The sequence below is a fragment of the Chamaea fasciata genome, unplaced genomic scaffold (assembly GCF_029207755.1).
Source record: "Chamaea fasciata isolate MVZ Bird 193981 ecotype frontalis unplaced genomic scaffold, bChaFas1.0.hap1 SCAF_8, whole genome shotgun sequence".
NCBI classification, from domain to species: domain Eukaryota; kingdom Metazoa; phylum Chordata; class Aves; order Passeriformes; family Sylviidae; genus Chamaea; species Chamaea fasciata.
In genome coordinates this window covers 22,798,433-22,814,662 of record NW_027094093.1, presented here as the reverse complement: position 1 = coordinate 22,814,662, position 16,230 = coordinate 22,798,433, and the positions used below count along the sequence as shown (strand labels likewise).

The following is a 16,230-nucleotide window of genomic DNA, read 5'->3' as shown; positions in this document are numbered from 1 at the left end:
AAACAAGATTCTTAAAACAATTCAACTAGAAACCTTAAAATACTTTATATGAAAACCACTCAGAGGCAGGGAAATGTAAAGGATACAATTATCACATAGGAAAGGACTGAGAAAGCAAAGAGGCAATAGCTATACCCAGTGCCAGACAGCCACCCCCCTGTAAAGAGTTAAATAGTATCTAGGTCACTCTAAAGTCTTTCCTGCACACCCTCAGCTCACTGCATATCGGAAATGCTGTGTGGGAAGGCCAGGGAACTAAACTCACAGACCAAGTATGACTCAGACTGCAGTAATTTAATGATACTTTTATTCCCTTAAATTATATTTGGGATTAAAAGAATCCACACCCTTAACATGAAACCAAATCACAATGAAAGGAAGAAACCACAAATTAACAGATCTTAGTGTTAACAAAAGGTATCTAGAAACAAATTAATCATTAATGGCAAGGACCAAAACCTCTCCTATAACATACTATATGGTCAGAAGAGCAGAAGGTGAAGAATTTGAACCCCAGTCAGATGTTCTTCTGAAAGCCTAGTAAGGATGATCTCAGCAACAGGAATGTCAGAGAACTGCCTGCCAAAAAAATTAAGAACTGTCATAGCCAAATGCTGACCTCTACCACTCGTGGAAAGCCACTTGAGAGAAACAGCCTCACATTTCTTCCACCACTGAAGAAGTTGAACTCTAGAGTTGTCAAATATCTTTGGCACAAGCATGAACAGAAGTATTGGATCCTGAAGAAGGTAGAACACCAGTGACCCAGATCCAAATACAAATCCAGCAAAATTCTTGAGGAAAAATTAAAATTTTCACAAATTCTCTCCCCCTGAAAAAACCAGAAGTCTGGAAAAGACACTAATGAGCAGAAGAAAACACAGCCCTCGGAAATACTCTCTCCTGACCACAATACAAAATTCTGAACATTTACTCTTTCCTCTGCACTTTAAGCTGCCTCCCCATCTCTCACTTAAGGAAAAGACAAAACAAGGCACAGTAACTACCAGAAAACGATGAGCAAATCTAAGATGCCCTAAAGGCACTCAGATGTCTTCTATCACAAGAACTTGAAGATCTTCACAGAGAGAAACAGAAATTAATTTCCCCTTTTTCATGGCAAAAAAATTAACTAATTCTGTTGTGGTGATATAAATAGCAGTGGATGCCCTTTTCAGAAGAGTTTCTATTAGCATGTTATTATACCATTATAAAGAACCTAGCATCTGGCTTTATAGCGATATATTTAGATGTATTCTGCTCTGTTTCTAATTAAACTATGTATTTTTTAAATCCTGTGAGATAAAGAAACTAACAATGTTCCCCAAACCTGTATCTACCACTAGGACACTTATTCAGTAACCAATCACCTTTAAAAGTCAAGTTTTGCTACTGGTCACCTTTCAGCTACATCCAGACCAGTCAGCCTGTGCTCCTCAGATTATCACCTTGACCTCAGTTCAAGGGTTAGATGGGAAACAGTTGATCAGTGGGATCAGAGCTGTCCCCTCTTCCTGAGAGGGCCACTCTTTTCAAAACATTTAATGACATTTGTGAAACTGCGTATTTCAGAGTGAGTGTCCTAGACTTCAAAGAGAATTAACAGATATATAATTAATTTAAAAAGAAATAAAATGGGTGGAAAAAACCTTCCGATCTTCCCATGGAAGATTGTAATCTGCAATTCACTCGGAAAGAAGAGTGGACTGGGCCAGACTCTTGTGCATTTTTAAAATGTCTTAATTCTGAATATTTGGAAGATGTTCAAAAAGAATTGATCCTAATTTACATTTTAAAAGTACATTCATGCTGAGGCCTTTGTATGACGATGGACTCTTCAGCAGCAGTCCAGGCTTAACAGTCTTTCATTGCTGGTACGGTACTTCTGTTTTGAAATGTGGAAGCCCTGTAAGCTGTTACAGAGAAAGAGGAACAGAGAGCAAGACTTTCCCTCTCATTATTTGAGATGCTCAAAATGTAGCACACAGACTTTTGGCAACAAATAAAAAAGCCTTAACAATAAAACTAAGACAAAGCTTTCCATACGATAAAGAACATGTAGCTTCAAGAATGGGAAATGTAAGAGTTTGAATATAGGATCTCTGGGGAGAAGAGGAGGAAAGGCAAATGGATTACAAAGAGTACTTTCCAGATCAACAATACCACAAGCAAACAGCGATGAGGGAAAGGAAATGCATACTGCTCCATCAGCTCAGCTGGATACCCCACCATGCTGATACCCTCAGGTCTTGAAGGGAAAAAGTCTCTCTTCTCTCGGCCAAACACCTTCTCCAGAACTCAGCCAAGGCATTCACGCTTAACACGGGAGATTTCTGCCTGGGGAACCGCACAGCTACGGGTTGAAAAGAAGAAGAAACCACAATGTCAAAAGAACCAGACATTGTGGAGTTCCATCTGGAAGTCTGCACTTACTGAGCTGAAAGCTCAGCCCTCACCACCAGATAAACCCTCAGTGCACACCACAGAGCAGGGAGCGGGTTCTAACCCCAGTGCTAGCAGGGGAGCTGGGTCCTGGGTGCTCTGGGCTTTCCAGGATCAGGCCTCTGATCACTGCACACACACAGCTCCAGTCAAGCTTGCCATTGTCTGTGGGGCATGGGGGAGCATTTCTGTTTGTGAGCACAGCAGTCCCTTTGGGCTTTGATATATACACTAAATGAAATTATATACTGAGCTATAAAACTGTGCTTGTCTCTGGGCTCCAAAAGCTCTTCAGTTACCTTTCAGCAAAGTCCTTGAAACCAGAAGTGAGTAGTTTGGCACTTTTTCAGGTCTTTATATTTATTTCTGACATTAAGCGTTTGCAAATAAACTTTTTTATTTTGAGGTTTTTCATGTATCTGTACTACCCTGTATGAAGCTCTTCTTACAATTTTAGATCTTTTATTAACATAATGCTTATTTCACTATTGCATTCAGTCAGATGTTAAAGTCCCTATTAATGCAACAGAATAATTGTTGATACTTTGAGAAGACTTGTGAAAGCTTATTAGTGACTACACAAGCCAAAAAGCAGCACTAGGATTAGAAATAATGTGTAAGACCTAAGTCCACAGTGTACTTCTAGGAAAAAATACTGATTCAGACTTGGTCTTCTAAAGATAACATCTAAAATCACACAAGTCCACAGAATATGGAAAATGAGCATTTAAAAAGAACATACATTTTAGGCTAACATATTTCAGTTAAGATGGCTAAAATGAACAGTTAATTAAATGTAATTATTTAAAGCCAAAAGTGAAGTTACACACATTTTGGTGGATAATTTTCCTCTTTTGATCAAATAAGTAAGAGAAGAAATGGAAATGTAAGGGGCAGGATAGGAGTACAAATCAGAACACATTTCTTCCACTGCAATTGAGTCTGTAAATGATTAACTCAACTCACACAGGTTATTTCATGTAGAATATTTGTACTAGTAACAGTGTCAAAACAGACCCCAAATCAAAGTCTTCTCTTTTTGAGTTTTCATTGGTGTTTTTTTTTTGCTCTGTGCCCATGTATCACAACATTATGAACATTCAAACTAAAATTGGACCTTTTTTCCCAGGTACAGCACATCTATCTACGAAGATCAGACATTTAAATGATGAAATGCTAATTCTTCTCTCAGTAACCCTTTAATGATTTAATTTTCTACAGAGTTGGTCTGAGGCTTGAGTGAGGCAACTGCTCAAACTGAACTGAGGCAGCTGACATTTTCTGAATGTCAAAACGGGGTAAAATTTTAGGAGCTGTGGGAAAAAAAAAGAGGATCAAGGTTTAATATTCTGTGGAGTTTTTTTTTTAAGAAAAACACAGTTTTTTCTATTTCCTCAGTTACATGTTTCATTGGAGGTAGCAGGATCTGAACTATATTAATAAATTAAATTAAACTAGTTCACCTATATTTGCTCCTAGTTTCATTCTGCAGGTTAAATACGAATATTATGTGGGTTGCAAAGCATTTAGGGCTGTTGTATGCCAACCCTAAATGTAGCTCGGCAATAATGTGGGTAAAAAAACATTAAAAGTTTATAAAAAATAAATGAGTGGCCTTGTAACTTGTCAGCATCAGATGGCTCATTTTTCAATTTCAAGGAGTTAGCATTACAGAAATCAGAGCCAAGCAGATTGAACCTTTAGCAAACAAAGTCAAGACTTCACAAGATATCCACAAGTTATGTGAAACCACACGAGTTATTCAACACTGGATATAAGAATCTGCTTGCAAATACTGATCCTGATTTCTACACTGAATGGGTTCCTGAAGAAAAGGACAAGCTTGATGTAAGCACGCTGAGGCCAAAACCGACTTGAGCTCTAAGCTGAGTCAATTCTGGACTGGTTTCTGACTGAGACGCCTCCCTGAGAGGTCTCTGACAGAAGGGGCAGTTTTTGGCATCATGGAACCCACTAAAAAGCCTGATTAGTACTTGTTAACATTTTTAGTAGTCCACTGGAATTAAACTATCCCCTTCAAAATGTTCTTGAATTACTGGTTATTCCAATGAATAACTGCTGCTATCACTTCCCATCTGCATCAGGTCCCTGCCATTGGGGAGCTGGGGACTGGGACCCTGATCAAAGGCATTCCAACAGCTGCCACTAGACTTTTCTTTCCTGCAGCTCTGCGGTTGCATCTCTGTACAACAAATACCCGGTCCTGTGCTACCAAATCGGCTTTTTGTTTTCCACTAAGAGATCTTCAATGGTGGTAACTTTTACCAAATCTGTTTTCCTAGTGCTTCTTTTACAAGCAGCTGCGGCTGAAACATTCCTTCCACTCTCTTCTCCTCCCTCGCCCCCACTTCCTCAAGGAAATTCCATGGGATCACCATTCCTCTGGCCCCACGCTGCAACAAAACTCTCATCTCCCAGGGGACAGGGAGCTTGCGCAATCACTGGATCTCCACATCTGCGAGCACAGGGCAAACACAGAGTTCCTTCGTGTGTCTGTATTTGGATTAGTTGTTTTTTAAACAATGTGCTGAGGGGAACTGCTTTTAAGTCAGGCTAAACTAAATACTTTGAAAAGCCACAATCTTTGCTTAATAAAAAAATGGACAGAGAAAATTAAAACTGTATTTGTTTTAAATTCAAGTCATGTCAGGAGACTATCTGCATCTGGAGGATAGGACAACTTTTTTACTTTTCTCTCGACTACAGTTTCCCTGAAAATATCTATGGGTCCCTAATAACATTCTACAAGAAAGCATTACTGTAAAAAAACACCCTGGAACTTCTCAGAGAGAATTTCAATGTAGATTTCATTTGATCATGAATGTAACGCTGTCTGAATTTTATTTCTAGCTAATTGAAGTCCAAATGTTGAGGAGAAGATAGAGAGTCTCTTCCTTCACTAGGCTAGATACTTCATGAAATGACTGCTGAAATCAGTTGCTAAAAAATAAAGGAAATGACTATTTAAACCAAACATCACATCTCCAGGCCAATTGCAGCTCCCATGGCATATCAAGCAACTCACTACTTGTTGCCGAAGTCAAGCCCTGACAAAAAGGAGCATTTCAGCCTCCATATCAGGCCTACATCTCTCTGGTGCATCTGGCAAAAGGAACATACAATAACGAATTCTATTTCTTTTCAGCTGTAGAAATGAGATACATATTTTTGACAGCAACCTCTCAGGAGATCACCGTCTCAGACAGAAGCCAGCAGAGCTGGTTTACACACCACAGTGGCAGGCCACTCCTTCTCTGACAGTTTGTCTGGTTGAGAAACTGGATGCATCAGCTGGGCAGAACACAGTTGAGATTAGCTAAATCTGGTCCCAAGGTTCCAGTGGGTGTTTCTCTATAGTGTTCCACACCACTTCGCAGACAACAGCACTGGCACAATCAATGAATACATCCAAGGAGCACATCTTCACCATCCTTGGGGGTACGTTTGCTCTGAAGAGCAAAACTGAGTGGAAAGTGTAGCTAAGGAAAATCTACTCCAGGTAGGTCAAACTCCAACCCATGCCATAGTCCCTGAACAGGGAATAAAGGAAAAAACATGATGCTGGTATTACAAAACAGAGCTGAACAGTACAGATCACATACTGCTCAATCACCAAGGAATATATCTCCTCCTAGAACCAAATATTATTCTGTAAACCTGGTGTTTTTTATTCAGACATATATGCAATAATACTGTTTTTAAAAATGCACACATAACTCTGAAAAAAAGAAATTTGCAGAGGGCTTCTTTCTACCCTAAAAGGGTAAGAACAATAGATAGGCTCCTGCTACAATATAAGCAGTAACAATACTGTTCTCAAAGGGAACAGTTTCAAAGACACTGATGTATCACATTTAATTATATGACATGAAATCATATTCCACATAATTATGAATGCAATACTTTAATGCAGCCAGCAAACCAAGAAAGAAAAATGCAAGAAAAACAGAGAATAAAGGAAAAAGGAATAAAGATAAAATACTTTAAAAAGAATTGGAGAAGTTAGCTTTGAAAACTTCCATTCCACTTTCACTTGGTCACGCCATTTATCTAAAGGGGTTGTGTTCATGCGCTATAAGCATTTCTAAGCAGCAATGACCTGCCCAGACCACTCTCCCAAGGAGTTAAATGCAAGAGATGTTCAGTCTATTTTCTGAAGTCCAGCCTTTTTATTCTATCGAGGTATGCTGAGTAAAATTAACAAATTTGATCTTAAGTGACCACAGTGGTGCCAGCTCCCTGCTACAGTAAATGTCTGAGCTCCAGTTCACCTGTTTTCAGTCCTAAGTATGTTTGAAGGAGATGAGAAATGGCAATGTGGGAGAGGTCACAATTACACAGCAAAGAACACAGAGATATGAATATGTTAATGGCTGTCACATGACAATGAAAATACGTCTTTTATTAAGAACAGGGAATTGAAACAACTTTCAAGTGATCTTGCCTCAAAACAAGGAGGCACTGGAGTATATAACCATATTCTGGAAACAAAGCTGTATATCACATCTGGGTTGTATGTTTCAAGAAAAGCATTAGCCTCTCAGTTGTTTTAGCTATGCCTGTGTTCACCATGCTGAATATTTAGCAAGGAACCCTTAAATTACTCAACAAGACAGGTCATTTCAAAATGCACATATGCAAAGGCAGCCACTGCAAGGTCCTGCTTCTTTGTACAGACCATCCTGGCACAGAACAATGGCCTGCTGTGGTAATTCTGTATTTTGTTACCTTAAAGCAGCTGCTTTCCTCAACGTAATCCTATTAAAAACTAACAATATGACCCGACAGTGATAACTTAAGGGGGAAGGCCAACTAAATGAAACTGTCCAGAGGAAAAAGGGATTTCAAAAGTATCATATAGACCACAAACAGCTTGATACAAGCAGCACAGTGTGAGAAAACAGCCTGGAAAGGAGGATACCAAAGGGTGGACTGACCAGATGATTTATTCTGAACTGAAGAGAGGAGGCTTGGGTTAAGCCTCAAAGCTTGAAATCTCACCCAGGGACTGGGGACAGTCAGGAGAATGAAGGGTCTGCTACATCATCCTCATTTAATGATGTAAATATCACAAAAGAAGGTCTCTGAAGAAACAGCATTACACAGTCACAACGCTGCTGCTGCAGCAAGTAAATCATAAGCAAGACAGTGGAAAGTACAGGGCTTTGGAACCATGTGGCTTCAGCATAAAGGTCATCCTCAGCAGAGCACAGTGCTTAGTGAGAGTCTGGAAAGCACCTAAAAAACATGTCAAAACAAGTTACAAACTCCTGACTGAATCTGCTAAGACCCAGTCACGTAAGTCCCTAATCAGATAAGCAGGCTGAACGATTTCAGTGAATAACTGGAATGGATTTAATCTTGCATCTTCAGATCCAGAGATTCAGTAAGTTAAAATAAATGACTAAGAGTCACAAAATAAGAAAGTATAGTTAAAGCCTAAGTAATATATTCAACAGAAGAGCTGAAGAAAGAATATCAAGTATTGATATTCACACCAGGAGAAGGGAGTACAATTAGGCATGGCTGAAGTAACCATTGCTTCAGCAACCCTGTCAAACCAGCTCTTCATGGCAGAGGCTTGCTCAGTGCAGCAGATCTCATGCAATGGCACTCTATGGTTGTGAAAAGAAACCACACAGCAGAGTCACGCAGCTTCCTGCAGGCTTTCCCAAACCTCACTGTCTCCTGTCCTCTGCTTCTGTCCTATTTAGCTGATTGCTCCTGTCCAACCTCCCACAGAAAAGACAGGATCTGTGGGCCACTGCATTGATTGCTTTGCCTACTCCCGCATACCTGATGGGAAGCTCTTATGGCCAGGACTGACTCACATCATGTACCCCCGACACTCCTCTGGTTCTGAGCTGACTGTTAGGACATCCTTGTGACAAACAATACCTACTTCAGTCCTCCCCACACTTCTGCCTCTGGCACAACTGATATGAAGAAATTTGTTTCCTCAATGTAGAACTGGAGTAGCAGGGTCAAGTTTGAATGAACTATTCAGAAACATGGCAGTTTCATTTCCCACACAAAAGCCAGTAATATGCTCTGAAAAACAGCCATGCTCCCAAGCCCTCACAACAAAAACATAATGTGCTCTTTTCAACTAGGAAAAGAGGAAAAAAGCTTCACCTAACAGAAAAACAGAAAGGACCAATCAGTAGAAGGTGGAGACAGATTTGTAGACGCGTATACTGGCAAACTGTGCTCTTGCCAGGAAAATACTTTTCCACAAAGCTGCTGAATGTTTGTTCACTGCGTTTGTAAATACTGCACAGCTGTGCTCCAACAGGAGAACAAGCCCAACACTTCCATAATTGATAAGGGGTTTTTCTAGTGATTCACCAAAAATAATTAAACAAAGCAAAAACATGGCCAAAATTAGCACTGCTGTTATGACAGGAACTAATGAAAATCCTGACTAAAACAAATAAAAGTCACAGTATAACAATCCCTCACAGAAGAATTCTGTAGATTATCTGAGCTTGTATTCTGAAGGATTCTGTCAAAAGCAATCTTTCTCTACCGTAACCATCATTGAAAATAACTTTTCAGTAGAGTATATATGATACAAGTCCATGATGATCAGAAGGAAAAATCTCTGCAGATGGGATGTTTCTGGTACTAGCAGTGACAATGATGTTTTTGAACCACTATTTCCTCAACCCACAGGTGTTTCTCTGCCTTGTCTGACATCAGCCAAAAGACACAAAACAAGCCAGTGACCTTTTTACGTACACTCATCAAAAGCTGCTTGTTGCAAATTAGCAAGTAATTTCTACACTGTGCAGAGCAGCCTTTCTATCCATTCTTAGCATCAAGCACTGCAGTGGACACCCTCTTAGGATAGCAAGACCCCACTGTATATGGAGAAAAGGAGCTAAAATTACTCTAAAAGCCTTTCAGTAAAATCTTAAGAATTTGGGAAGAGCTAAAAAAATATTTCAGAGACCTGGAGTAAACAACAGTCTCTTCACTGACTTCTGTGTGTCCAAGATTTTATTCTCCACTTATTTTGTATTAGCTTAAATAATGAACATGGCAGGTTCACTTTCAAGAATATCTTGCCTTTTACATCCTAGAAGCTTAGGCAGATTTATAAGAAAGAAAAGGTTTACATCTTAAACTTGCATCTACAAAACTGGATTACTGAGCTCTGGTGAACAGCTGCCATTTCTATCTAATTGCCACATCCAGCTAGTTGCTAAGGGATTATGTTGTCCAACCTACAGTTTCTGGACATGTCACTTGCTTCCTCAGCAGAAATGGAAAATTTTGAGACAGCATCTCCTTTCCTCTTAAGTAAAACACTTAGGAGGGAAATATCTCACAGGAATAAATGTCATGACCTTCCAAGTCTATAAATTCACATCAGAATCGATTTAACAACTTCATGGGTGAAGTTCTTGCCTGTTCTTTATTTTTACAATTCATGCTATTCCAGCTACAATTATATATTGAACAGCAACATGAAAATTGGAATCTTTGGCCATTTAAGAGGAAGGGGACCAGTTACAGCAAAGTATTAAACATATTTCTTCTAGGCCATTCATGCATCAGTGACATCTGAGACTGTGCAAACCAAAATGTCTTCAGAAAGAGATTTAGGAGTTACAGTAACCACAGCACAAATAGTAGTTACTGGGGTGGCTCCAGTGCAAAATAACCTCACAGCTCTGCCCCAACATAACATGAGTGCACAGGCCAAGGTTTCTTCATCAGTTCAAAAGACAAAAACGGGAAGGAAAAATCCACTTCTGTAAAATATGCATTTGCAACCAAAATTCAAGTTAAAAGAGGTCATTGTCACATGGGGAGCTGTAAAAATGTTTAATTTATCAACAAGTCTTTTCACAGATTGATTATCTGCTCTCTTCTCTGCAAAACACAAGGATTTCATTTGCTGGTGGAGAAAGGAGTGGACAGAATTTTTCTTCTTTAAAGACCTGAGAGTAAGCTGTCTTTATTATAATACTAAGATGACTTATATGTGACTACTACCCCAAAAGTCCAATTTTTAAAAATAAATATACAAAATCTTCTCTATAAATTAGGTATCAGATGTTATGCTGAAAGGTACTTCACGTAAGTTTGGATGCAAAATTTACAGGTTTTGCTATCTATTTTTCTTACTTGTGTTGTGCTCTGTTTTTGTATACTCCTAGTTACTTATCTGCTACATGGAACATAAAATTACTTTCAAAATTTCAGACAGTAGCAATATATACAAGTCTTAATAATTCTTCATCCAAAATAGACAGATTTGGATGGTTTCTTACATGTAGTATTAAAAATTTAGCTGAATACTTTTGATTTAAAAATAATCTAGACAGTGCACTATGAATTTCAGAAGTACTAAGACATTTAAAAAATCCAGTAAAACATTTAAGACAGTTGATTTTAAGCAGTGTATAAACAACCCAACTGCACAGTCTTTTGACACATAACCCATATTTGAAAGTAAGAGGCACGTGTTGCTGTAAAAATTAAAAAACAGAACAAATAACTCTCATAACCAAAAAAATCTTTCGTTAACAACACTGCCTAAAAGCCCTCTGCTAAGCCAAGTCTACCCAGAACTTCAGCCACTAGAGAGGATTCTTACGTGGATCAGCTATTTCTAATCATAAAAATAACTGTGCAGTAACGTACAGCCATGAGTTAGTCTGAAACTAGGATAAGCCTTCAAATGCACATTGTAGTTTACAGTGATTCAGAACAATTACTTGAGTTTGTATCAACAGATTATCTTAGTAGTGAACAGAGGAGACCCTCTATGCAGGCTCTCAATAGCAAGTTGCACATTTAGGTATTAATTTTAAACATGATTTCAACAGCACTATGGGTAATCACAGCTTTTACAAAAGCAGTGGGTTGCTTCAGTTCACCACTGAATTCCCACTTTCTTTGCTTCTCCAAAGCATCAAACAATCTTTTCCTTCTGATTGCCAACAAAGTTGAAACCTGCCACCATATCACAGCATGAAGCTGATTGTTTACGAATCTAGTTTTCTTCTCTCATAATCCAAACACTCATCTCGGATACCTACTATAAGCTTGTAAGGTATGACATTATAATTTACATTTAAACGTAGTACTTACGGTTGGCATAATTTTACCAGGTCCTGATCAGTGGTGTTTGGAGGCAGTGCTCTGATGTAAAGGTTAGTTTTACTTAATTGATCCCATCCTGAGTTGCTGCTGCTACTACTGTTGTTATTACTGCTGGTGGTGCTGGGACTAGGAGGAGCCATTGGGTGGGCTGGTACAATGGATTGCTGCAAAGGAAAAAGCACATTAGAGTAAAGAACAGGTAGCAATCACAGCATGCACATCAGCTCAGTCTACAGCAGCCTGGTTACCATTTGGAGCACTGTGTTCAATCTGTTCCTAATTACCCACGGATTTTAAATACAATTGCTTTCACACCACATTTGGGACAGGATTCACAGGCACATCCTAGTATCTCCAACCACCATTTGATGCATGACACAGGGTCAAATTATGCATAACCTCCACTGAATACTACTCATAGAATTTTATCACTCTCCATTGTGTTATTTGATGTGAAAATGAAATAGGAACTATTGTTCCTCTAGGTAGGTACAGGTTCCTTTAGCAGGTACAAAGTTTATATCACTATGACTGTTCCACAAGTCAAATTGTGGCAGACACAAAGATGATGCTCTTTCCTTAATCTATCAAAAAATACAAAAATAATTAGAAGCCTCTTTTCCATCTCTTCTGGCTTTTAGTACTTCACACAATACTGCTATTATTTTTTTAGAGATAGAGAAGGAGCACACATAGCTTAAGGACCAGACTTTAAATGAATGGTGTGCCTTGGGAGAACTTTCATACTGCTGTCTGTCTCCGTATTTGTGCATTACTTCACAATCGTCAAGAAAAAGGCTCTGTATAATGGTAAAAAATTAAAGTTTCAAAAAAAGAAAAGCACATAAGCACTTCTACCTACTCCTCAAGGTATCTAACACAATTGCTCTTAAAATCAGACCCCAATGGAACATAAAACCATCCTAGAGGAAATCTGCAGTAATCATTTGCATTAAGAAAAGCATAGCAGGGCACTGTTCAAAAAGTACTATGAACGTGTCTGTGGTGTTGTAAGAGAGGAATACTTCAAAAAATATGCTAGAGAAACTGAAGTTGCCTGTAAACATCTTGTGACTACACCATTTTCACTGACAAAGTGGCTGCACGTGGCCTCCTTCCAGCAAAAGCCTGAGCTTCCACCACAAACTCATAGCAAAGAACTGCCCTGTGAATGCAGAGGAAAGGCACAGGAGGGGGAAAAAATATAATGGAATATAAAGTGAGAGGTCCACGTAGACTCACTTGTACCCACCCCAGTGCCACCCTCTTCCTTGGATTAGTACAAGCAGTTGTACAGCCACAACCAACCAAAAAATTATCTTCCCTGATCTGGTACACCACATGTGGGCTTTGCACTATGCAAAAGCTTTGGCTGTCACAAGGCAGGGAGCAGGAATGTGAAGGCAGAGAGGAAAGCATGAGTTTACCTCTGTTTAAAGTACCCATGAAACTACACACTAGAAAACGCACAAGAAAAGCAAAACTATTTTGGAGATAACCTCAAGAAATTGGAATGGAAGTGTGAGTGGGAGAAAAGTACAAAGGGATGCCTTATATCAGATACTTTATGGTAATTATGTGTTTCTTTTTTGTGTTTCCCTAGGAAGGTTTTGAAATCTTCCAATTTGGCATGTTGCAAAGTTTATTATGCAGCTATAATGGCCTGGAACAGCCAACTGCAAGACTTGCTATAAAATCAACATTGATAAGCAGGAACATAGTTGCTGCCGAATTTAACTGAACTGAAAATTACAAAAAAGAATGAAATACATTCCTGATCACTTAGCATTTCAAAACTGAATATCAATATTTCATTGCCATAGGGTTAGAGATTTTTTTTGTTTTGTTTTGGTTGTTTTTAATAAAGATTTTTAGAAACATCAAATCTCTTCCAGAATATTTATATTTGAAATTGAAGCACTGATCTAGAATTTCTTCCAGGGAAAAAGACTAAATGATCCCTTCCAAGTTTGCAATGGAAACACTGACGGATTTTAACAATAGCAGCACAAGTCAGTCTGTCAGACCACTCTGCTTCCAGTAACGCCAGGCAATTATTTTTAGGGTTACAAGCAATGCAGAATGACAGAGCAACTAGTTTCAAAACATTTTCACAACTGAACAAACTAGTCTGGCACAGTGATATTCTCTTTAAAAAGCCTTAAGTGAAGTTCTCAAAATGCAAACAGTGATCGAATGCAAAACTGCTCTGTTCATGGTGTCAAAATATGCACGTACACCTGCCAGAAAACTCAACATACACATACATACCTGTCTTCATCTAAACTGGTAATTACAGCAGAAGGCTAAGAGCCTCTATTAAAGTCCTTCAGTATCTTTGGTTTGGTTTTGCTTTTACTTCTTCCAGTGCTTTTCCCTTAAAATCTTTGGTTTTTTATGTTATGAAGAACTAGAGTTTAGTAAAATTTTGTCACCAGCTGGCCAAAGGCAGGAGAGGAAAATGTGTGTCTGTGTGTAGAGAGCAGGAATCCTAATCTGCCTGTCTGTAAAAGCTAAACACTCCATTCTGAGAAATATAAACTCCTATTTAAACATGAAGATGTTCTAGTCCCAGTGGTCACATTTGACCATGATGGGAATGTAAATGGGACTATAGTTGTCTTCCTAAGTTTACAGACAGAAGGTTTTTCAGTGCTTCCAGAGAGACTCATACCTTTAACAAGCCATAAAGACTTTACAAAACACATGTGCTAGGTGTCCTGCAGCTCTCAAAGCCTGCAACCCAATGACAGACAGCCATTAAAGGGACAGTGACATCTTAAAGCCATACAACTAAACCACAATTTTTACATTAAAACTTTAATTTTAAAGTCTGAATCACTTTTTCCGCTCTGTTCCTCATCGACGACTACTTGTAAAAACTAAATTATAGAGGTCCTTCTGTTGTTCAAAAGGGCCTTTTTTCCAGTTGCTATTGCTGCAAAGGGTTGGTTGGCAGTGCAGGCTCGACAGTCTGACCGCGCTGGTGGAGCCGCCCACGCTGACGGCGCAGGCCAGGAGAAGAGTTTGTCTGCTGGCGTAGTTGCATCACCTTCCCAAACAACATCAGCCAGGACGATAAAAGCTCTCCTCTGCCTGCACAGCTGCATCCACACCTGGACTTTTGCCAATACATTGATGTCAGCGTGGATGTACGACTTTTTTCCACACCCCTGGCTGATACACAGTGCTTTGCTGGCAAGACATTCTGCAGTGGAGACCCGGCCAAAGTTTGGGGTTGTTTGTTTAGAAACAGCTTTCACAAGCCTTAACTGAGTGCTTTGTCTAAAACATGAAATCAAATCTGAAAAGTTTTGGTTTATGAACTGTGGTTTCTGCTAAAAATCTGTATCAAAAGTTTCCACTATATCGACTTCTCAATAATTTGCAATATTGCAACACACACAAAAATACAGTTGTTATTTTTTTCTTTGTAATCATTGCATCCTAAATTAAAACATAGAACTCAAGGACAGGAGGAATGAATATAAGCAACAGACCAGTATTTCTTGTGACAATATTCCTGTTCATGAGAAATACCACTATCACACTGGTTTGCCATTTCCTCCTTAGTTTTCACTCCAAAAGGTAATTAGTGATCATTCTTTTCACACAGCAGTTTCCTTCCTGTCATCTTCAACAAACATATAAGCAAAAAAGGCCAGTGACAGAATAATCAGCCCATCTGCTCTATGATCTCCCCAGCCCATTCTGGAGTCAGCTGTGAGGAGCTCCCAAAACCCTCACCTGATCTCTGAGGGACCTTCCCTCCAGCCCTTCAAAGCCCCACCACAGCAATGGGAAAACAGGTACTTTTTAGGAAAATAAAAAGCTCGGTGACTGAACAATCCCCATGAAGTGCCTTAAAACCAGGAGAATTATCTGCCTGTGTATTCTTCTCAATATAAACCCCAAATGGGAATAATTGCAAGTACTGAAAATCAGCTGGCGAATATACCCATCTTACATGAGCCATTCCGGTCCTTCTTATAAACCATTCTATGCTCAAGGACTGCAAATGAGTCAGGGCAGGATTATGTCAACCAAGGAACAGAAGAATCTCTTTGCTGTCAACAGATTAAAAAAAAGACACCAAACCAAAATGGAATAACCCCAAGAAATTCCTTTGACCTGAGGGTTGAGAGGTACTGATCCCTGCTGCCTTCAGACTACAGAATTCCAACAGAACGTCAACGAGCAGAAGGTAACTTGGACAATGACTGTCCCAAAGCAGAGAATGATCATTACAGTAGCAATCCATTTAAGTCTCTAACTTTGTAAAAGCATGCATATAAAGTTATAAAACATGCTAGCATTTAATTATGAGTTTTATCACTCAGTTAAAATTCCTAACGGGAAAAGTACCGTGACTTTTTACAGCAGAGGTAGTTCTCACACATCTACTCTAAATTCAGATCATAAATTGCAGCATACATTAACTATCAGATTTAGCCAGAATTGCTACTTGGATCATCTCACAGTATCAAAATCCCATCATTAGTGTTTCCCTAGCTTTGCTCAAGTGACTAAGCCACAGGCATCTACTTACTCTGCCTGACTTTGCCTAACCTCCCTGATTTTGAAAGCAGCACATTCAGTAACTGCCACTGATATAAAAATTACCATATTTTTTTCTTTTTTGTGGCTGTG

The 16,230-nt window shown here is 39.1% G+C and overlaps 1 protein-coding gene across 7 annotated transcripts in view; it reads right to left on the bottom strand.

Annotated features, from left to right (window-relative positions):
* RBMS1 (RNA binding motif single stranded interacting protein 1) overlaps nucleotides 1-16,230 on the bottom strand; it is a 140,216-nt gene that overhangs the window by 51,175 nt on the left and 72,811 nt on the right. For all 7 annotated transcript variants that reach the window (XM_066190071.1, XM_066190070.1, XM_066190072.1 and 4 more), the window contains one exon: nucleotides 11,569-11,744. In XM_066190071.1, the coding sequence (XP_066046168.1) occupies nucleotides 11,569-11,744 (176 nt within the window). The remainder of the gene's footprint in view (nucleotides 1-11,568; nucleotides 11,745-16,230) is intronic.